This window comes from Balearica regulorum, chromosome 8 (genome assembly GCF_011004875.1).
Source record: "Balearica regulorum gibbericeps isolate bBalReg1 chromosome 8, bBalReg1.pri, whole genome shotgun sequence".
NCBI lineage: Eukaryota > Metazoa > Chordata > Aves > Gruiformes > Gruidae > Balearica > Balearica regulorum.
The window spans coordinates 29,479,274-29,502,075 of NC_046191.1; the positions used below are offsets into that span (position 1 = coordinate 29,479,274).

General features: G+C 53.0%; 1 protein-coding gene across 1 annotated transcript; it reads right to left on the bottom strand.

Annotated features, from left to right (window-relative positions):
• Positions 1–901: 901 nt before the first annotated feature.
• RGSL1 (regulator of G protein signaling like 1) lies at positions 902–19,093 on the bottom strand. The gene is made up of 22 exons (XM_075760573.1): positions 19,081–19,093; positions 18,176–18,258; positions 17,827–17,901; positions 16,934–17,063; positions 15,851–15,955; positions 15,350–15,511; positions 14,226–15,190; positions 13,581–13,643; positions 11,555–11,786; positions 10,807–10,893; positions 10,281–10,389; positions 8,846–9,039; positions 8,265–8,382; positions 7,683–7,779; positions 7,145–7,274; positions 5,938–6,118; positions 5,056–5,194; positions 4,301–4,425; positions 4,022–4,134; positions 1,454–1,549; positions 1,263–1,267; positions 902–976 (listed from the first exon to the last, which is right to left on the bottom strand). The coding sequence occupies exons 1-22, from the start codon at positions 19,091–19,093 to the stop codon at positions 902–904; spliced, it is 3,297 nt and encodes a 1,098-aa protein (XP_075616688.1).
• Between the last annotated feature and the right edge of the window lie 3,709 nt (positions 19,094–22,802).

Sequence of the window (22,802 nt, forward strand, 5' to 3'; positions counted from 1 at the left end):
TCTTCTAGGATTTGAGGGTTAAAAAATAGCTGAAAATAGCCCAAAGGTTACAAAGCTGAGAGCTTGGCGGGAGCTGTCAGAGGCAAGGTGTGATAAAGGTCATGGTCTTTTCTTCAAGAGGTCCACAGAACATTGGGGATTTCTGCGGTGACTTGGCAAAGCCGCTCTGACTCACTTTCACCTGGGGAAAATGAAGGTCTTTGATATGATTTGGTTAGTGCTGTGTGAGCATACTGGCTTTAAAAAAAACTATCACGTCAAGGCCCCGAGTCAGGCATGAGCTGATTTTGACTGGAAAATCGGAAAGGCTCTGGCAAGGCAGGCACCATCTCACCACCCAGGGACAGCTGAGTAGTAAAACCAGGTGGGATCTCTTAGCCTTGCCACCCACGGGAGGTATTTAATTTGTGTGGAAAGCATGGGGGGGTGAGGGGCTGGGACAAGGTTGTGAGATGTTCTGAGCAGAGGAAAGCAATCTTGGTGAGAAGCGTGGCCCCTGTGCAGCAGGGCTCTGGGGACCAGTGGTCTTTGAGGACCCCCCTATCCTCAGGCAAAGTATTTATTGTGACTATTTTCTGGCTTTGAGGACCTTCCAAATGTCTTTGAAGAAGACTTCAAAGGTAGTGGTGTGCTGTGTGTGCCCAGTGTGATTTATTTATGTTGTTACTGGGTCCCAGCTATTGGCAATGCGGTCTTCTATAGATACATGTGAAGAAAGAGACTGTTGTGTGGACAAGGGTATCTCCTTGGGTGGAAATGTGTTGTGGCACATCCCTGCTGTTGTCACAGAGGTGCAAACTGCTATGCTGTGTTACCAGGCAGGCTGGAGGATGCTGTGAGTTGCTTTATTTTTAGGTCTTATTGCTGATTAAGTGCAAACTTTGCAGTGTGTCCAGACTGCTCAGCTTTCTTGGAGCACATCCGTATCCTGCTCGGTGTGGATGGTAGGTTGGGAGGTCTGTCCTTCCCTCTGTGCCTGCAGGGAAGGGAGAGATGTTATCTCAGTGGCTGCTGCTGCTGGAGGCAGGGTGTGGGTGATCAGGGATGAACAGCACGGCTGTGTGCTCCCCGGGGGGTGTTTGGGGCATGGAGAGGTGCAGCAACTGGGGATTTTCTGTGAAGGTTACTGGAGATGGTGGGGGTGACCAGCATCCTGCACAGACCCACCCACTTGGCCTTTGGGTTTTAAGGGGAGTCATTGGTCTGCTGCTGCACGTGCTGGTGTGGTTTGGGGGAGGTAGACTGCCTCTGCAACCACCTACCTGCCCTGCAGGACAGGAGGCAGACTTGCTGAATGAGAGCCTTTTCCCAAGACTTTTATCTGAATCTGAGAAAAACAACACGCACAAATTTCCTATCGTGGACCGACGCAGGGAGCCCTAAAGCCCAGCTCCCGTCCCAGCAGCCAGAGCTCCCCTGGAGAGCAGGAGCGCTCCTTTCAGCCCTGGCTCACCTCTCTGCTCCTCCAATAGCTCCATTGTCCTCTGGGGCTGCGGCAGCAGGACCTGAACCCCTTTCAGGAGCGTGAAGACAATGGTGGTGTGACTGTCTGGTGAGGGAGAAGAGATGAAGCAGTACCGTGTGGTAAGTGCTCTGGTGGCAAATGAGGGAGGACGGCGGGATGTGTTGTCCCCTTTGAATCCCATGGGGCTTGTACAGGGGTGGTTGAGCAAGGACATGAGTTACCCACATCTCCTTGACTGCAAAGCTGTTTGGGGGCTGCAGGGCAGGGGTGACGCATCCCACCCTGGCTCTGCTGCAGGGTCGGGGGTCCTGGGTGGCAGACGGGAGGCTCGTGAGGAAATGGCGTTTGGAGAGACAAGGGGATGTGTGTGCACGGCTGTCCCCACGCACAGACGTGCTCTCAGCTTTGTGCCTGCACGGGTGGCTTCTCCCAAGAGGAGCTCTGTGCTTGTGCCCGCGAAGCGGGGTGCAGGCAGTACGCCCAGTCTCAGCAGGACAGGCCCCTGTGCAAAGGCACAGACGGAGCCACAGTGACGCCTGGTGATGGGAGATGGATTCGTGTCTGGCACCCTCCCAGCTGTGCACGCACCACGTCTGCGCAAAGCAGCAACCCTCAGAATAAGACAAAAGCAAGATGTGGGCGATAGGAGGTTTTCTCTGGAATTACAGGTATTTTCCCTAGCAATTTTAGTCCCTTTTAAAGACAACACAATCAATTTTTCCCAGCTGAAAAGCAAGCCTTTTATCTAAAGGCCAGAAAAGCAAGACCCTTGGACAAAGGTGAAAGCATGATAAGGTGCAGGAAAGCATCCTGAGCAAAAGATGGCACTGGCATTAGTGCAGTCACAAACAGGAACCCATATTTTTGGGTTGCACGCTGATTTGGTTTGCTCCTCCCTGACAGTCAGGGCCGGCGGTGCAGAGCGGGAGCCAGCCTGCGCTGCACCCTGCGGGTACCACTCTGCCCTACCAAGGCATGATGGCATCCGCCCTTCCTTCTCCGCCAGGCTGAACGCGCCAGCCACACAGGCTAGGGCAGGAGAAATGAGGCAGGTCACGCATCTCTGCCCACAACGTGCCACCGGAGCCGAGGGATTTTATCTGCCTGGCTCTGGTTATTCGTCCCTGTGAGGTGCTACGAGGAACTGTGGCTTGGGGACAACAGTTGTCGCAGGGACATTCACTGCAGGATTAATATCCATCTGAGGAAGATAACAGTCTTTTCTACAGATCCCCAGCTGTTTCTCCAGAGCAGTGTCTCTGCTTGCTTGCTCTCCGTATCTAAATACGGGCTGCAGTGCTTGGCCAGCGGTGGGACTGTCCTGACCCTTGACAACAGTTGGCACTGATTAGACGTCTGTCTCTCCCCGTCGGTTTCCTGAAGACCTTGGCAAACAAGTGCCTTTGCCCCAGACAACAGAGCAGGTAGCTCCTGTGTAACATGACGTTTCTGGCTTGTCACTAGCTGGGAATACCCGTGTGCTGGATTAGGTTTTTGTCTGGTTTTTTTCGGGTGGCAATAAGGCTTTGCACTACAGCAGTTATGGCTGAGAAAGCCCTAGAAGAGCAGTGAGGCTTGGTAATACAGTGGAGACTCAAGCTGAATATTGCACGCTATCCAGGGGAGTACCCAAGGTGTTTGAGCTAATAGAGGTGGGGGAGCACAGCAGCACGGGGGGCTGTTACCCCAGCTCAGCTGCAGAGCAGTAGCTCAGGCTCCTGCCTGCAGGTATCAAAATCTTCTCGCTCTGCTGATTTTTTTTTTTTTTTTTTAAACCAGAACTTGACAGTGATAAATGACAGGGAGCAGATCACCGGCTTGCTGACACCCACTCGATCGTCAAAGCAAGATTAGTACGTGCCTATTTTGGTTTCCCCTTTAATCAAAAATCAATTAGACAATTACCAAATGAATATTCAGCCAGGTTGTCAGGCAGACTGACAGCATTAGCACTGCTTTCTTTGTGTTTTTCAGTTCAGTGTTATTCAGTGCATTGAAACTAAACAAGCAGATGAGGAAGGGGAAAAAAAAAATCTCTTTTCCCAGAGATGTCCTACTGAGTGTCACCTCAAATCCTGATGAAGCTTTTTCTCCATTCCAGATGTTCAAAGCATCCCCCATGTAATGTCACTGAGCCTGGTGCTTGGCTGCGTAGTTCTTTTCCTGCTCCCATCTGACTTGCAACCCAAAAGATCAGTTGCTTTATTTCTGTTTTAGGGTGTGTGTGAGAATATTTTTAACTTGTTTTTTGAAGTAAACAAGAGTTATGCAACAGCTCTTTGCTCATGAAGTCTCTACACCCACTTCCCTATTCCCCAAAGAAATTTCTAAAAACCCACTGGGCAATTTTGACTGAATTTGATGGGAAGGTTTCAAAAATGCTCCATTTTCCAACAGGTCTGCACCACTTATGTCCTCAAAGCTGTGTGAAGGAAGGAGTTTGGCTCTTTTAAGGAGAACCCTGTGGAGCCCTGAAAACCCAGGTCTGGACGTTTCTGCATTGGAAGAACAAGCCTGAGGACAAATGTGGAGCAGGAGGACAGGCACTCAGCTTACCTGGACTGTAGACTTCAGATGATTCAGAGGAGGCTTTGGAACTGGGCGAAGAGATTGGCTCCCTGTCCTTTGCAGACACTTGAAAGCTCCTCATCACCTTCCAGATGCAGAACCTGTGTGAGAAATACTGAAGACAGCAAACCTCCAAGCAGACATCTACAGCTAAGCTCCTGGGGAGTGTCTCATCTGCATTTTCATCATGTCAGAGGAACAGGTGGCTGGAGAAAGAGGCTGGCATCCACTGAGCTTCCCCCACCTTGGGACAGAGGGGATAGGTACCTTCTCCAGAAGTGCATCAGGATGGGGAAGATGATGACTTTGGCCCTGTGGTAGAGGATACGGTTCAGTAGCCCTTTGGAAGATAAACTCCAGATGAAATCTCTCTCTTCTTCAGAGATGTTTACCTGGCCACAGAAGAGAGGTTAGCCAAAGCAGTTTGTGACACTCCTGGTGCGCCCTAGAGGCATGTTCCTCCCCCTGACCCCACCTTGCATTTCAGTAGTCTCTAAGAAGAGATACTAGTTATGTCCTGGCTGACTGTCCCAGGTACGAGGGTGGGATTTCCCCTGGATTTCTGTAGAAAGCACTGGGCTGTGCTTTCCAAAGGGAAGACAGGCAGAGCCGTGGCTACTATAGGAGAAGAGGTGGGGAGGGGATGATGGTGACATTGACCTCTGGAGACTGAAAGGACTGAACTGGTGGAGTGCAGCACCCATCCTGGTGCTTCAGCCCTGGCACTTCTCCAGCAGGTAGGAGATTTCACCATCTCCTTGTCTATGCACTTGTTCTCAATCAGTGTGAGTCAAGTGGTAGCGTGGGTCTGGTGGTGGATCAGTTCCCATACCATGGAGCCCAGGTGGAGGTCCCAAGCTCCAGACCATGCTCTGAAGCTTCACAGCATGCTTGGCTGGAGCAGATCCAATCCTCTGCCTGGTTCCCCTTTCCCCACAACAGCTCACAGCTGCGATGCAATTGTCTTGAACAATGAGCAGACAGCAGCCTTCAGCCTTCCTGGGCAGGTCCCAGCATCTTACCCGCAACTTAGGGGGAATGTCAGAGTTCAGGAAGAGTTTGCTGATGATGGCAACTTTCCTTTTGAGAAAAGCAACTTCCTTTTCTGACTGCATGTTGCGAGCTGCCAGAGCTTCAACTGAATCAGCCAGCCTGGAAAACCTGCAAAGGCATGTGGGGTCTTGCTCTGAGACAAGTGCTCTTGACTGCTAGGCTAGACAGTCATGTTCTTGCTTAGCTTTGTATTTACTGGGGCAGAAAAAGCAATCCACAAGGTGTGGAGCAGTGAAACAGGAGGTGTGAAAAGCCACTTACTTCGTCTACCGCCCTCGTGGTCACAGCATTCACCTGGGGAATGTGATGCTTGTCCTTCTTCAGGAAAAGAGGAGAATCAAAACCTGGTCTTGTGCGTGTGGGGATGTGCTGACTGCAGGGCTGTTGTGGGTTGGCCATGGCTTGCTCTTACAGGTTTGTCAGGGAACTGGACAAAGTCAATGGGGAAATGCCAAAACTGGCACGTCAAGAAAGGTGTAGGCAAAAATAGATTGCTTGGGACTATCAAACCAAAAGTGCTTCCAGGATACCCGAACAGGAACCCTGAGCCAGGGGACTTTGGTTGGAATGGAGGCTTTTGGGGGCTCCAGGGGCAGGTAACCATGAGCAGATTAGATGTAGATAGCTATGGGGTGAGACTTTGGTTGTGTCATATGATGTCCAGGTACCAGCTTTGCATAAAGATGTTGAAAGGAGTTTAGGGGTGGCAGCACAGACCTTAGTGTGTGCTGATGAATCCATGGACCAGGCTTTATCTGCTGCTGAGAGATGGGCACTACCTGCAGGATGGGTTTGGGCCAGAGCCAAGGGAGACTGCTGGTACCTGAGCACCTGGTAGAAAGGGAACTTACTTGTTGATCTCCAGATAAAAGCGGAGGTCATCAACGAGGAAGTTGACGGTAATGAGCTGGTTGTTAAACAGGTAGCGTTTCACTAGTACCACTTCCTTGTCCGGTGGGGTGCTGGCAGAGGCCGTGCGGGAGCAGAAAGTGCTCGTGGTGCTGCTGCTCTGCATCGAGCTGATGGGCAAGTCTGAGAGAGGAGAAGAGTTGTTGTGTCCTGCTTCTCCCAGCACTGGGTTTGAGGCCAGCTGGGCATCTGATGCTGAGCTATACCCTGCTCCTTCCCCTCACCTGTGCTTGCTTTACCTGCACGCAAGTCATTTGCTGAGAGTCTTTCTACCTAGGTGGACTACAGCCTTCCTGCAGTCAGGCTCTCCAGGGAATTCAGACCCATCCAGAGTGCAGGCTTCCCCCTAGCTTGGTTTCTCCATCCCTCCTCCTCTTTGCACCCATGGAGTGCTTATGTTTTCATAGAGGATTGCCACAGGTAGATCAAAAGTCTACCTGTTTGTCTAACCATTTTCCTGTCTCTGACAGGGGCCACAAGCAGATAACTAGGGAGAAGGAAAGGTAAAACATCTGTGTTATTTCCCCCATATCAATATTCTCCAGCTTCCAAACATTTTCATTTCCAGGGACTTCTTGACATCTACATGGGGTTTCTGTGTATTTAGCAATTTCAGTGGATTTTTTTTCTAACAGCTTTTCCAGCTTCCTCTTACACCTGTGTGTAAATTTTCAGGATCTACATCCTTTGGCAAAGCACTCTGGAGGTCAGCTCCTTGTTGCATAGAGATAATTTCCTTTTGTTTACTCTTTGACTTGTCCCACCTTAGCTTCATTTAGTGCCTTCTGGCTTTTGTGGAAGGGACGCAAACTTGCATATACATTACTACTTGAGAGAGATGCAACAGCATCATGGGGCACCTGCCTCAGAAAAACAGATATTGCATGAATGTGTATGCGTACACGTTGCCTGTGCAAAATTCTGGACCTCATCTCCCGACCCCAGCACCCAAGTGTAGATTTGTGCACAGCAGTATCTGGCATCCCAAAACTCCTGCTCTTCTGGCTCTTTATGTGCCTCCAACTGAGAAAACTAAGTCAGCATATGGGGATGGGAGATGAGCCATAGGTTTCCTCCATTTACTTCTCTGCCTAAACCCAGGACTGTCTTGGGGAAGGAGGAGAAGGGGTGGCAGGAGTATAGCCATACTTTCCTCCTCATTTCCTAGTTCCTGCCGGAGAAAGCCCTCAAACTCCACACGGCGTTTGTCATTGTCCATCTCCCTCCGGAACTTGCAGATGCTCCTGACGATGTCGTGAATGGCGTACCAGCCCCACCACTGCGGAGACATGGCACAGCTCGTGTCAGCCAGCGACACGGCCCTGGGGAGCTGGCCCCTGGCTGCAGCAGTAGGGTCAGAGCCTGCCCGTTTGGACCCACCACTGCAAGCTGGACCACCAGAACCCAGCCTTCACAGTGAGATTTGTGAGCCAGCCATCATCTTTGCTTTGTTGTATTTCTTGATTTTGCTGGTGGCTGTAGGTGATAGTGTGAATCACTTGGCCAGTCCTGACCAAATCTGGTGGAGTCTGCGTGGAGCAGGACTCCAGAGCCTGTAGGAGTGAGGCTTTACCTACCAGCTGCCTTTTTGCAACTCCCATTTACAAGAGCACTGCTTCACTTGCAGCATCTCCTCTCTTTCTTGCCTGGACAACATCCCCAGCCTGCCAGCAGGGTCTTTCCTTACCAGCTTGTCTGTCGTGAAGTTCCTCATCCCACGCCGCAAGCACAGGTTAGACTTATGCATATCGCCTGGAGGGAACAGGTCCTGGTACTCTTTAAACCTGCCGGATGCGAGATCAGAGGGAGAACATCAAGGGCAGCCAGACGCATGAGGAGGGCGGTGGTTTGGTGGGAGGGTGGCTAAGTGGGGGGAGCAGCTGACGGGGATGGTCCTGGGGCTGGCGTCCCACTGGACTTCTGTTCATGGAGGAGGCTGGAGAAAGGGACAGGGGGCTGGAGTTTGGGACAGGTTTGGGAGTGTCCATTCTGCTTATCTGTAGTGTATGTTCTCCTCCAGCCCAGCACCCTGCAAGCCCAGCAGTGCTTTGGTACCTATGGGACGAGCCCTGCCAGCCTTGCACACATAAATACATCAGCAGCTGCAACAGCCGTCTTTCTGGGGTGAGGGTCTGGCTGGGATTTCAGTGTGATGGTTCATAGGGAAATACATTTGTACCAGTTGCTGTCTGTCCCCTTGGGGTTCCCATGGGAAGGATGTGTTTGTGTAACCACTGGGCTTAGGAACCAGCTCGGCCCACGTCCTCACCATCGTTTTTCCATTGCTTTCTGGACAAAGACCTGTGCTGTCATCAACATGAAGGGGCTGACTACTTCGGCCTCATTTATTTCTTTGATGATTGAAGTGTGGCAGTCCAGCAGCTCCTCTGGAAGAGAAAGGCATCATTGCCTACCCCTGCCAGCCACCCCCAAGCCACCATGACATCTCTTCTTACCCTCACATCTGCAAGTAGCACCCTGTCTCATCTCTGCCTGCCCTGATGGCTGAATTTGGTTGCCTCATCTCTTTTCCTTTCTATACTATGTTAATTGCATATTTTGGGAGTGAAGCTGTGACTCCGAGAGCATCTAAAGGAATCCAGGGAAGAGCTATTTCTGCCACTGCAGGAATTGCACGTTGCAGGTCTTGGTCAGTAGATCCTGCCAAAGAAGTAGGCTACCTTCCTAGAAATATAAGTGGGAGTGGAAGGCCTCAGCAAATAGATGCTCCACTGGACAGGAGAGGAGAATTGGCAGGTCCCTGCAAGGTAATGTAAAATCTGCATCCAGCTCAGGGAAAAGAGGCTTCCATCATGAATGGAGTAAACTGCAGGGTGAGAGGGTGCCTACCAGCTGGGATTTCAGCATGGAAATAATTTCTGACAATGTTGTTAATGAGTAAGTTCTTCGTCTTGGGGTTGGTCTCTGAGACTAGCTTCTCCACGGCCATCCAGAAATGCAGTGGTTCATCTGCGTTGCGCTCCTCGAGGAACTGCTTGAAGAACTGCAGGTGGGGAGGGTTGTGTAGTACTTTCACAAAGTGCCTGTAGAGGAGGAGACACCAGGAGATGTGATCTCTGTGCTGCCAGTGACCTGGAAAATAGCCAGAACCTCTGTGCTTGGTTCTCAAACAAGAAGCACCTGAAGAAGAGCTAGAAACACATGGATGAGTGATGCCTGGGGATCTGTAAAGCAGATGGGCCAGTAAAGGTGCTGGTGGAGCACAGCCTCCCTTGTCTGTCTTGCCCATCCACCGAGCCGTTGGGAATCTGGAGGGGGATTTTCCTGACAAGCTGTTTCTTTTCTGCTGTAGGTGCACCTGCCCAATAGCTTTGCTGCCGTGGTCCAAAGGAACCGGTCTCAGCCTGAAGAGGAGGCTTTGCCCAGGGAATCAGGGAGGAAGCAGGACTTTGGGTCTGCGCTGGAGACCTCAGAACCCACAAATGGATCAGGGCAGCCCCCGCAGAGACAAGGGGAGAGAGGCAGGTAAGGATGGGGGACCTGGAAAGACTGGTGGGAGGAGGAGGTTGTGCTCCCCTCTGGCACTTGCTGAGAATGAGCAATAATTTGCCACTGGATGGCAGAGAACTTCATGGGTTTGGTTCTGGGGTGGAAAACCCTTGCAATTGGTAGATCAGGAGATTATTGATAGATGTAAAGCCACAGGACAGCCACATTGTAAAGATTCAGCAGAGTTTTGGAAGACCAGAGCTGGGAATGGACTGGGATTTTGGGTCATTTATGAGATTAGCAAACCCTTATTTGAAGATCAATGGACTGGGTCAGATACTTTGTCTAAGTGTGGCTCCCAAGACTGACTTGTGTCCTGGATACCATTTATATCCCAGTGTGGAGCTGTGAGGACTCATCTGGAGTATTCCCAGGAGGTGAGACATGAGCCACATGGACATTCACGCAGTCAGCGAGGACAGACATTTATGTGTGGTCAGAGGGTATTTTTAAGTGATTTTCTGGGGAAATCTGAGACCTGCCCAGCTGTAGTACAAGTGGCATGCCAGGGAGTGATTGAGGATGAAGTACATGAGATGCACAAGATGTGAGGAGTAAATCTGAACTGTGGGATTGTGGGTGTGTTAAAACATTTTTCACCTTTCCCCAGTAACTCCACGGTTTGGACTCATGGGGTACCCGTGCCTACATCTGAGAGCGGCCAACGATGAAGCAAGGAGCACTGGCACTACGGGAAAGCACTGGGAAAAATCTGCCTTCTGCTTTTGGCTATTTCCACTCTTTCAGCAAAGCCCTGTGCTGCAAGGTGCCAGACCTGGGTCTTCTAGACGGCTTCTCTACTGCAGCAGTGGTGGACTTCATTGTGCTTGATTTGGTTTTTCTCATGGGATGAATCCTTTTCTTTCTGTTCTCGGGTTCAGCGGCTGTGGGGACAGAACAGGGTTGGTCCATTCCTCAAGTGACAGCCAGAGCCCGCTCACAGCTGTCCGCAGAGCAGAGGACCCAAAGAAGCCCAGGCTTCTCCAGAGCCACCATGCTGATGTCTGCATGGTGAGCCCAGTTCACAAGATGATGGAGAACTCTTTGCTTCTGCGTGGTTTGACCACCCTGGTATCTGCTTCAGAGAAACCCTCCCACTTCCACCCTCTCTGGCTGGATTAACACCCCAAAACACGTGCCTTTCAAGGGCGGTTAAACCTCTCTCCTTCTGGAGATGTTCTACAGGATGCAAGCAGGGAAGACCGCTGCTTGTCAAGTCCCCTAAGAGTATGCTGGAGCACCTCCAAGGGCATGATGGTTGGGAGCCCACCCTGCTTCTAGCCTGCTCAGACTGGACTCACCAAGTGATGGGCTTTTGAGAAACAGCAGCTCATTCTCCTTGCTTGGGCTACCCGCAGCCAGCTTATTTGATATCATCTTCTGGGAGTCTGCGTCAAATAGAGAAGAGGGGAGAGATCCAATGTTCATTCCTCCTGGCTACGACAGCACTTGCTCCGAGAGCTCTATTGTGATCGCTACTCGTTGTTCCTTTCCCCTTCCCTGTCCTGTTCCCATGATCTACCCATGACACTGCATTTCTGAGGCATGACGGAGGCCCCACAAGCTACCTAGGGGTTGCTACAGGTGACTGCTGTCACTCTCAGTGCACCAGCAGGTGCCCAGAAACTTGATGTCATTCTCAAAAGATGATGTGAGAAGACAAAGCTTAGGTGTTACACCTTCGTGGCCAGTCCCAGCATCCACAGGAGAAGGTATGGAAGTGGGGTGACAGTGGCTGTTGCTGGCTTTGGGTTTCAGTCACTTTGCTGCAGCCTTCATTTGATCTGGTGGCCCAGGCTGGTGCAGGGAGGTGGCATTTGGTGCCTCTGGTACTGGCAGGAGGGAATTTGGCCCACAGGTCACTGCCAGAGCTTGGATTACAGGTGATGGCTCCTAGATACCCAGTCCATGATGTCCACGCACTGCCAGCAATACGGCAATGCACCAAAGCCTGTGCATTAGGGGCACTGGTCACCACGGGTGCACAAAATATGCTTTACCATCCTGAGCCAACATGAGCCCTGGCAGAAATTCAGAGCCTCCTCTTACCAGTCCTGTACAGGAGATGTTCCACCTCTGCCTGGAGGGAGCCCCCTTTCCGGAGGTCCCGAGTGGCAATTAATCGCCAGCACTCGGAGGAGAGACCTTCCAAGTGCCTCGTGCCGTGCAAGGCCTGGCTCAGCTTCAAGGACGCGTTTATCCGCTCGGACAGGAGGAAACATACATTTTTCCCAACAGCGTGGCCTTGCATCTTGGGCATCGGGACATCACTCTGCAGAGACTATGGTGAGAAGAGCAGAGGGTGATTGCACAGAGCACGTACCCCGTCGGAGGAGCTGCTCCTGCGCTGTGCCCGACGGGCTAGCTGCGTGTTTTACTGTGCCTTAGAGTACAAACCTACCCGAGACAGATCTCTGCTTTAGCCTCAAACCGTCTGGAAGAAATCTAGGTGAACACGAAGCTCAGCATAGACCTTAAACCTACCCGTGCAGCTGCTGAAAGCTGGCTCACATCTGCCTGCAGCTGGGACGTCCTGGGGACATGCAGCAGGTCCCCCAGGTAGCCCAGACAATGGCTTGCCAGCAAAGGCAGCAGCTTTCCTGAAGATGTCAACATCCACCCAGGAGGGCTGAAAACAACCCTGAAGGTGTCCCCGGCAGACGGGTAACCTCGTGTGCCTTGTCGGTTGGCTGCCATCCCTGGGATGGGCTCTGGCCGGTGCCCTGGGAGTGCCCCCCCCCCGCCCCCCCGCTGAGACCCTCCTGCAGGTTTTGTCCCTCCCCACCAGCGAGTAGTTTGCACAACTCACCACGCAGCAGGGTCAGAGTGGCTGGTTTCTGACTGAAATACACGCTGCTGAGCACAAGCACCAAAAATAACCCTGCTAAGCCCCCGAGCAGTTCCCCTGACATCAGCACAGCGAGACCCGGGAGGAGGTTGGCTTAGGGAATGGTGCCTGCCGAGAGCATGGCCTCCATGCCTGCTGAAGTGCTAATTGCACTCCCAGACCAGGTCTGTGCTCTGAGGGGTAATTTCCTTGACAAGAGATGCTTAAAAACCTGGGCAGCTAATTAACTTACAACCAAGAGCATTTAATGAATCTGGGTCAGGAGCTGCCAGCTGACTTTTCCAAGCTGCTCAGCTCTTGCTGACTGAGATGCTGGCATCTCTGTGAGCCGGGTCTTTGGGGGCACTAGCCCTGACAGCCTCTCCTTACCATTTCCAGTTGCTGATTTTTACATTGCAGCTGGGGGAAAAGCCTAATGGTTGGCTTGAAGAACATTGTCCGCAGTGAGCGAAATCGCCTGCGTAGGTTGTGCAGGGACCCAAGCAGGTGGGATGCTCGGGGGTTTCTGTCTGCGAGGAGGTTCCTGGGTGTAAGGCTAGCATTTAGGGTGTTAATAAACATGAGGTATTAGTGGGATTTCCACTGCTGGGAGGGATAATAGTCCGGGAAGACGAGTGCTTGTGTGACTCTGCTTCCTTAAATCATCCCTTTACACAGTGGGGAAAAAAATATGTGGAAAACTTGAGCATGGTTGAATCATAGCCTAAAAGGCTTCATGCCCTTTTCCCCCAGCGTGTTGGCCAGGCGCTCGTGCTGGGACAGGGACATACATGTGTGTTTGCACATGAGTCACAGCAATAGCAGTATTTGCTGCGGGCAAGGAAAAAAGGGGTGAGAATTAATTCCCAGAAGTGTTTTGCCTATCAGGCAGTTACCCAGTGCACAGCCTGCTCCTGGGCTCACCCCTGCCTACCCTGGAAAACTGCTTTTAAGTCTCCTTGGTTTTGGGATGGGTCGTGGCCTGTCTTAGGGCAGCTCTCGCAGGGTGTGCCCACAGCGCTGCTGACTTACGGGATGCTGCGGTGGAGGAGCTGAGGATCGTTGCTCCCGGCAGCTGGAGCAGGGCAAGCACTGCCGTATCGCCCTGCAGCAGCATTGGCCAGGAAAACACTGGGATGCTGGACCACTGCTGGGCTTCCCCTCCCTCCCTCTCTCCAACTTCTCACATCCCTGCTGTTGCCTGTGTGCCCCACGAGGATGCCTGTGTGCCCTGTGCATCCCCTTTACCATAAACTGGAGGAATGTCCTGTCATCATCAGCCAGAAATTCCTCGTAGAAGCAGCAGAGCACCTGAGGAGGAGCAAAGGTGGGTTGTCCTCAGTCAGAGCTCCAGCAGCAACCGGCACCCCCCAGCCCTGCAGTACCCTGAGGTCGCAGCGGTGATGCCGTGGGCAGGTTACACCTCGCTGAGATGCCCAGGACAGCTCTGCCAGGAGCCGTATGCCCAGGCTGGTCCACTGGGCTGCTCGGAGGCTGCCCAGAAGTGCTTGGGTTGTAAATGCATTTTACTTGTGCTGGAACTGGCGACTTGGATGCAAAAGGACAACCAGTGCCCTGCCATCCCCTGGTCCTTGGCATGTGCATCTAACAACTGAGGTCACCAGCTGCTAAATGACTGCTCGCCTCTGCTCCACTGCCCAGGAAACCAGTGAGGATGGTCCCCTCCACTGGCCTGGCACATCTTGGTCACTGGTTCCAGTGCAAGGTGGTTTGCGACTATAAGGTTTGGGGTTTTTTTCTCTTCCTAATCTCTCTTCATCTTCATTTTCCAAATACTTCTCTCTTAAACAGGCCCACAGCCCTCACATCAGCCTAGGGGTGCCAATGCCAGATGTGCCTCCCAGCCTGACCATTGCCAGCACTGCTCTGTACCTTGCAAATCTCCTTCTGGGCTCTGAATATCCAGGGGGAGAATTCTCCAGACATCAGATGATCCCGCAAGCTCCTGATAGTCCTGGTCTCCAGGGGAAGCTGCTGAATGGTGCCCTCCTCCAGATAGGTCTTGCATATCTTTTCCCCGATCAAACGACGCAAGAAGAAACTGTTTTCTGTGCTGGGGTCCAACACCACGGGCAGAAATTCCTCCAGGTCATGCCACAGGTCCAGGAGAAGAGTCTCCACAGACCGGTCCTGGCAGTTCAAGAAGTCCCTGAAGGGCCGTCCTGCACAGCAATCAGCGCTAAGGGCCCAGGGAAGGAAACTCAAGGTCTTGACTGGCTTTTTCAGGGATGGCAGCTGGGCAAGGGGTGCAGAGGAACGCAGGTTAGAGAGGACTTTCTCTTCAGAGAGGTATTCCGGATGAAGGACCTGCTCTGCACTGGGTCTAGGTCTTTTGGGAGAGGTTGCTTCTCCTTTGCCTCCAAAGGCAGTGTTTGCAGGATGCTCTGACTGCTGAGGAATCGGTCCCAAAGCACCCTTATCCGGATGTGAATCTCTTGTGCTCCCAGCTGGCCCCAGCTGCCTTCCTGGTTGCACCTGAAAACTGGGCATCTTCATTTCTTGGGTGTCTCTTCCCCTATTGACCAGAGTCCAGATCTCCGCTTTGGCCTTCTTGCTGCAGTAGGGCCCCGATAAACCCTGGCTTCTTTTAATATGCATCATGAAGACATTCTCCGAAAAGTCTGAGGGCTCCTGCAAGTTGGCCTGTAATAAACGCTCCCGATATTCCTGCAGCAGAGGCTGGCATGATTTTTCTTCCTCCATGCCCATCTTGCAGTGGATGAAGAACTTAGGGAGCCAGTAACTCTGAATCATAAAAAGGGCCTGTTCCTGCATCTTGCTTAGGATCTCCCGCCTGGTGCTGATGGGCTGAACGTGGCTGGGTTTTGGCAGTGACCCTGAAATGGATGCAGGGGATTACGATGAGGAGATGGCTCCATACAGACCGTTCCCTAGCCAAGCAAAGCTGGTGATGGTATCCTGTCTCTCCGGGAGCATCCAGGAAAGACCACCTCTCTGGAAGGGCACTGCTCATCCCCAGCTCCCGTGCTTCTTACCAGCGATGGTCCTGCAGAGAGTGACGACGCTGGAGCCTTCGCGCAGGTGAGTGGCTTTCAGCCTGCAGAGCAAGGACAGGTAGAGGTCCCTCTGCCTCGTGTCCGACTCGTCCAGCCCCAGGAGCCTCTCAGTGGTGAGCCAGAAGTTGGTCAGTTCCTCCCCTATGGATCAGACAAAGGATGGGAATTGGAAGGAGTCCCTGGAAGCCCTGCTGATGAGCAAAGCAGTCTGTTTTTTTTAAAAAAGAGAAAGAAGGAAAGACCCCCTGGATGAACCAACGGACCAGTGTAGAGAAGAGCCAGGGTTATGCATCCCCCCAGCATGCAGCACCCATGCTGGGGCTCTGCTATGGGCTCATCTTCCATATGGGAAGTGAGTGGGGATCACAGTGTCTCCTTTCCCACTGGTGCTCACCCGTGCCCCCAGCTCTGTGCCGGCGTTCCGCCGGGCAGCTGGCCCGCGGCTGGCTGAGAAGAGGCTGTGGAGCGCCCCGTGCCCACCTGCCATTCCTTGGACGAAGGCCCGAAAGTGGCACATGCCCTGGCTCCCGCTGATGCACTTCTCCAGCAGCCACTGGTCAGCACTTTGCCAGTTCAGCAGTTTTGCTGTCAGAGAGAGAGAGCGTGCAGAGCATGGCATTAGGGGTGCATGCAGGAGTGGTCCCCAAGAAAGCCCTCTGGACCCCACCAGCAGCATCCCCCCAGCCTCCCGGACAGAGGGCAGTGGTGCTGTGAGCCAGGAGACCAGCAAATCACACCAAAATGGAAGTTTCAGACAGGTTGTGGGGTGCACATGTGGTGTTTGCAAGGACGACCCGCTCATGTGGGTGATAGTCTGCACAGCTATCGTGCCTCTTCCCCTTGCAAACATCCATCTTTTTTGCTTGAGTTTGGGGCTTACTCTCAACTTCCTTCAGCTTGAGGTTCAACCCGACTGGAGAAGAAGCAGCAACGCATTCAGAAATGGAGCACGCCTCAATGAATCGCTTATTTTTCTGAAATGAAAATCTGCATCCCAGCTGCCGCAGCTTGCTTTCCAGTGGCCTTCTCTTGCGTGGACGCGCAGGCTGACAAAGCAGTTGGCTGGGCTGAGATGGCTCGTTTTAGGGGTAAACTGAGCACAATTCAGACTTCCTGCTGATAGGACAGACCACGGCATAGGCCTATTTTCCCAGCGTAGGATGCATCATACGAGCAGCTTATTGCAATACAGTGCAAGAGCTCTGGGCACCCTGCATGGCAACAAACCTGAAGTGCCAGGAACCCAATTTCCCAGGTCCGAGGATGCTTTCCAGCCCTGCTCCACCCATGATCCACAGGATAAACCCTGCTAAGCAGCTATTTCAGCTCAACTCCACAGAGGCAGCAGACCTGTACTAACAGGGCAGTGGGGTAAAGCCCTGCTCATCCCGTGGAAACCCTGGGATCTGCCGCATCCCTAAAAATGGGACATGCAATGCCTCTTTAACCCGGAGCAGAGGCACGACCCACTGGGCAGGCACCAAACGGTGACAGCCCCGGCCAGAGGAAGCCCTGCTGCAGTGGCAAAGCTGCTCTGATTTCCTCTGTGCCGCAATGACTCACCTGCTTCCCCCGACCGAATGAAACCCAGGAGCTTCTGGCAGAGGATGAGGTGGAGGCACAGGCTGGATTTGCAGAAGTGAGGCAGGCGGTGCTTTTTCAGCCAAGCCAGTAAAGCTGGGGGGCTGGGATCCTGCATTGCAACCCCCGCGCCCAAGGAGAGGATTAGGCTGTGAGCGAGGAGCCGTCTCTTGCCTGGGGATTTGGGTGAGTAACGGGGCCCTGCTATGGGGGAAGGAGGCAGGGGAAAGCACCCTGTTGCTAGACGGTGATGCAAAACCATCCCCATGCTGAGAACAAAGGGGGATACTCAAGCTATAGCCCCTGCCTGCATCCCCTTGAGCTCTGCTTGCAAACCTGGGAGACCCAGGCACTGCATGGCTGCCTCTCCTCGCAGCCCGCCTGCTTTCCCGGAGCCCAGGCAGGAAGGCACGGCAGCTTTCCGGCAGCACCAGAGGAACAAGTTCCCTTTTGCTACGGGATCTGAGCGCTGCAAGTGGTGCTCGTGGCTGTGGGGACGGGGGACGTCCGTGGGGAGGGCTGAGCCGGTTTGGAGGATCAACAGGACTTCATTCAGGAGGAATGCAGGACACGAGGGGCTGATGTTCGTGTCCTCCTCCTCTGCCACCACGCGTGCTCTCCTTAACTCCAGCTATCAATGTTTACTGAGGGCCGCAGGGACCCCATAAGCTGCACCAGGACTTTAAACGGCTTGTGCTCCTCCCAGGGCTTAAAAGCAAAATGACACCTGGATTTGAAATAATCCCCTGGCTGCGCAAACAGGAGAGCCAGAGAGTGGCCTTGGCAATGAGAAACTAGCTCCTTCCCTCCCCTGCCCTGTGCCCTTCATCCCTCCTCCTCACCCCCCTCCCTCCTCACAAGGGGCGTTTTCTCACCAGGAGGCTCGGCAGCTCTGGCCAGAGGTGCCACTGCCCCGTGCTGCTGATGTAGATGGGTGTTTGGCCAAAAACCTGTATCGAAAGGAAAAGGGAGAGCTGAAAGAGATGAAGGGTGGCAGAAGAGCCCAAAGCCCAACTTTTCTAGTTAGTCCTCACTACAGAGAAGGGCATCATCTTCCCTTTCAGACCTCTGTCTCCAAGCTGAGGTCCTCAGGTTTCCCTCACTTTCCAGCCTGAGTGTGGTGTATTCCCAATTTTCCTGGGATCTCTAACACCACAGAACCTGAAAGTTCACCTGAGAGGAGTTCAGAAAGGTCCCAGGCTTTATGGTACAGAGTGGACTTACAGGAAGATTCAGAAATGTGTTGAAAAAGTCGACAAAAACATCATCTCTCAGCAGAAGCCCCAAGTCCGTGGAGGCTATGGTTGCTACAAGGGGGAGAAGAGAAAGTTACCTGGGCTTTGTGTTGCCAAGTGTGAAATGAATGTGAACAGAAGGATGAGTTTTGAGAGGGACAGCTCTAGGGGATGTGCAGTATGGGCTTGTTCTGTGCACACACGGGAGGATTTGGACCTGGGACGGTCCATGAAATGTGGGTCCCAGTGCACCCATGTGCTCTGGGCAGGGTGGCACAGGGTGTTTGGCAAGCATCAGGCTCAGCTGCACGCAGGAGCTGGAAAGTTTGAACGGCACCTTCCTAAATGGCAGAGGGACGTGGTTTGTGGTGGCATCACTGGGGCAGGAGAAAGGTGCTGTGCTCCTCCACCCTACCCAGCCAGCAGGCATAATCCTGCTATCATGGAGAGGAACCGTGTGCAGTGCTCTGGTGCTGCTGCTCCAGCCCCACCACCTTGGTGCCCTCTGAGTCCTCTTGCTCAGGTTCTGGTAGCAAATTTCCCCAAATTTGCAGGCACCATCAGGCAGGGAGCAGGTTGTGACTCTGGGTAGAGTGACAGTTGCTGCAGACCCCCACCCCATCCACCCAGGACATCTAGGTAGTGTGCCAGTAGTGCCCAACACCTCCCACTATCCTGTGAAGTTTTATTCGTGTTTGAAAGATCTGGATGGAAGGAGGTGGGCTGGCATCAGCCTACTGATGGGTGGATGCCCTTAGATATGTCCACTTGTGTGAAGGCACAGCTGTGTCATAGGGAGGACCCACATTTCAGGAGCCTAACATTGCTTTTTTCCCTGCTGTCCCCTTTGGGGTGTGCTCAGAGGGGCTGAAGCCTCCAGCAAAGGTAACTCACCGGTGGCCATCATGCTGCCGTGTTCCAGGGATGTGTTCTGGAGTGCCACACTACTTGTGACACGCGGGTCCTCGGGGGCTGCAGGGCTGTAAGCATCTCCTTCTTTGCTGTCCTTCAGCAAAATATCACTTTGCTAGTCACCACCCCTGCAAACGCACTTGGGCAGTCCTGAAATGAGACCCTTCCACTCTCCCCACTTGGACAAACTTCTTGCCTTCAAACCAGGTTCTTATAGCACCTTGGTACCATGTATGGTTGCTGTCAGCACGTCTGCTCAGGTGGTGATGGAAATTTCACAGGAAATCCTGCTACGTCTGCCCTGGACAGAGCAACCCCAGATGCCGTATTAGCTGTCCTGCTTCATCATATTTGGGACTGAGACCCAACCTTGGAGACTGTCCAGTGGGAAGAGGAGAAATAAAGAAGGAAGCACAACTCTCTTGCAGTAGCAGTGAATTGTTTCCATGGTAGGAGGAGGAATCTGCTCCCAAGGTGGGTATTTGATCCCCTAGTCTGTAATGCCATGGTGTCAGACCTGGTAGGGCTGTTAGTGCCCTCCAGTTTCTGGGCACCATCATGCCTGGGGTCTCTGGTGTGCCTTGTGGGTCTGCTTGTCTGTGGCTCCATGCTGTTGACGGGTGTGGGGAAGGGTTTTGTGGCCTCTCCTGCACTGGACATCTCTTCTGTGCTTGCCTAAGGGTGGCTGCAGGGTAGACTCTGCCAACCTCACGTTTCTAAGAAGCCTTGAGCTTTCTTGGTCTGGCCATTAACAAAACTCACTCGCGTTATGTTGAGTGTCATGTCTCCTTCTGTCGCTGTGGCTGCAGTCCCTGTTACTGTCACCTGCGTGGGCACGGGCAGGTTAAAACACACCTAAGGGTGTGCAAGCCTCCCCGGAGCCACGGGGGTGCAGGCAGTGGCGGGGCAGGACGGCTGCCTGCACCCCACGGGTCCCCGGGAGCGGGGCCACCTCACGAGGTGGCGCTGTCAAATCAGGAATGTGAAGCTGTCCCCAGCAGCAACAGGGCTCCGCATCTCAGCGATGCGCTTATGACTCCACGGACGCAATTAGTACAGGGACGACTCCTAATTAATTGGGGGGTTGGCGATGGGGACCCCAGGGTGACAGTCCTGGGCTGCTGGCACCAGCTTGCTCCGTCGCCCTGAGCAAGTGAGCTCGTTTCTTTGTGCACCGCTGTGCTGCCCTGTGCAAGGAGGGTAACTGGTGCTACACCAGGCCAGGAGGGACATGATGGAGGCTTGTGAAAGCCTGTTAGAGATCACGCCTGAACTGTCCGTGCACACACGTGTGCCCTGGGGACGTCACGTCCTGCCACACTGCAAGGCACCGGCCACGCTGCATTAGTTCAAATGGTTGAAGCTGTTGGGTTTAACAGCGGTGGGTGGCGTACATGTCCTCGTAGCACACGTGGGATGCGCATCCTCGTGATGACAATGAAGGGGTGTTGTCCTTTGGGTGATGCTTTGCTTTTAGGAGGCAGAGGCAAGGACTAACTTGTGCCCTGCTGCAGGATGGCTTGGCAGTGCCCGCCTTGCATCGGCTGCCACAGGGATGGCTTTGGGATGGGGCCGAGCACAGCCCCCTGGAGAGGAACACCCACCTTCCTTCTGTCACAGTCTGGGCACATCGGCTGGTCACTACGCCAAAACCCAAACTGGTCTGGGGAAGGGGCAGCTGTGAGGCACAAACCATCTGCTTGTCCCAGTGGTACCAGGCAGAGCTGCTTGAAGGAGTTATGGGAGACCCTGGGGAGGAGTAGCTCCGATGACAAATTCATAAGGATTTGTGCTGCTGAGCCCAAGAGATGAGAGGAGAGGTTAGGGATGAGCTGGCATGGTGGATGTCTCACACTCGAAAGACTCAAAAGTCCTCGGGGAAAGGTTGCAACTATCAAAAAAACATATTTTCCAGTTGGCAACTGAGCAGATCCCCAGAGGCTGGTGTAGTTCCACTGGTACCCATCCAGCTCTGGGTTGACTTCAGCAGAACTGTGCCAGTTTCTGCTGGGAAAGGCCCAAAGTTGTGAGGAGGAAGAACAGGCCGACGCAGTCACTGTGGGAATGCAAGGGGCCATTTCCATGGAGTCTCTCCCCAAGAGAAGACCCCAAGAGGTCTGGCAGGCCGGAGCCTGGCTGCAGCTTCCTGGGCTTTGCTTGGTGCGTGCATGGGTACATCTGCCTTGTTCATCATGCTGCAACAGCTCCTTGCAAAAGGAGCTCAGGTGAGCTCCGTGGCTATTAAACTAATGAAAAAAAAAAAGCTTAAAAAAAAAAAAAAGGCTTAAAAAAAAAGAGATGGACACATGAGCACAGCCCAGATTTAGAAAGGGGTGCGGAGAGGAGTGCAGAGTGGCTGGACTCTTTGTACAAAGATAAGGGCAGGGTTGCAACACCAAACACGTCAGAAGGGCTTCGCTCCCCCTCTGTCCAAGCCCAAATTACCCACGTCCTCCGTCCCCCTGGCACGGGGCACAGCCCACTCTTGGCAGACCTCAGGTCACCTCTGCCAGCGGCAGAGCCTGGCGCTCCCGGGGTGGCAGAGGGGACAGGGCTTGGTTTCTTATCCTTGCCCAACATAAACTGGCATGGCTCGCCATGGCGGCAAAGTCCAAGGCTGCCCGACCGTGGGGTCAGCCTCGTTGCCTGCGGTCGCCGGCCGCTGACAGCCTCCCCAGACAGCCCAACCTGCCCCTTTTGGTGCCGTGGGGGGGTGTTCCCCCCCCAGCTGCGGTCAGTACCCACCAACCCGTGGCAGCCCCACACACCTCTGTGTTGCTTTTGGTCTCAGGTGATGGTCTACAGCCCCTGCAAGCTGGGCAACTCCAGCATGAGGGAGCAGTGCAAGCACCTTGCTGCACAAACCTGTTCTCCCTCTAGCACAAGTATCATATGCCCAGAGTGAGCTTTTGGGGCAAGACTGGGGTTTTTTTTTTACTCCCATGCAGCACCAGCTTGTTCTCATATAAATAGTTTAGGGCATCTCAAAGACTGTCAGCAGTGGGTTTGATCCTTTTGGGCCCATAGCACCTTACAACTGGAATTGTCTGAGGTCTCAGGTATGGCAGTTCAGCTTTAAATATTCATTTTTTTTCTTGAATATATTAGGATTTTATTTTTTTAATGTGATTTTCATGCTCGGTCTCATGGATGCGTAACACTTGTTTCCTGAGCAAGGACATCTCTGGTATTTCCTAACATTAATCAGAAGTATTTTTGAGCCTATTGCCATCTGTCTGTAGTTTCCTTGCCTGGGATTTATGGTGAAAGCTGGGCCCTGACCCATTACACCTGAGAGCCCCCGCAAAAAAAAAGCTCTACGTTTGCTTGCCTCTTCTCCAGCTCACGTGAAATCGCTCGTGTAACCTTATACGTGTTGCTGGGTCTGTTGACTTCACCAGTCCAGGTTAAGCACGTGGTGCAGCAGGACAGGGACCTAATTCAGCCATAGGGAAGGGACGCGGGAAACGGCACTTCTGCTAGTTACCTTTTATAATTTACAATGTCAGGCCCGGATCCTACTGTTGAATCCGCTTGGGCAGCGCTTTGAGGATTTCTGCACTCTAGCTTACGGAGCTGCAAAGTGTATTAGGCTGAAATTAATCTGCCAACCACAGCTAACACGGCCCTGACCTAGCTGGGAGTGCGTTTAGCAGCATGAGCAGCGCTAATAAAAGAGACACAAAAAAAACCCCCCAAACCCA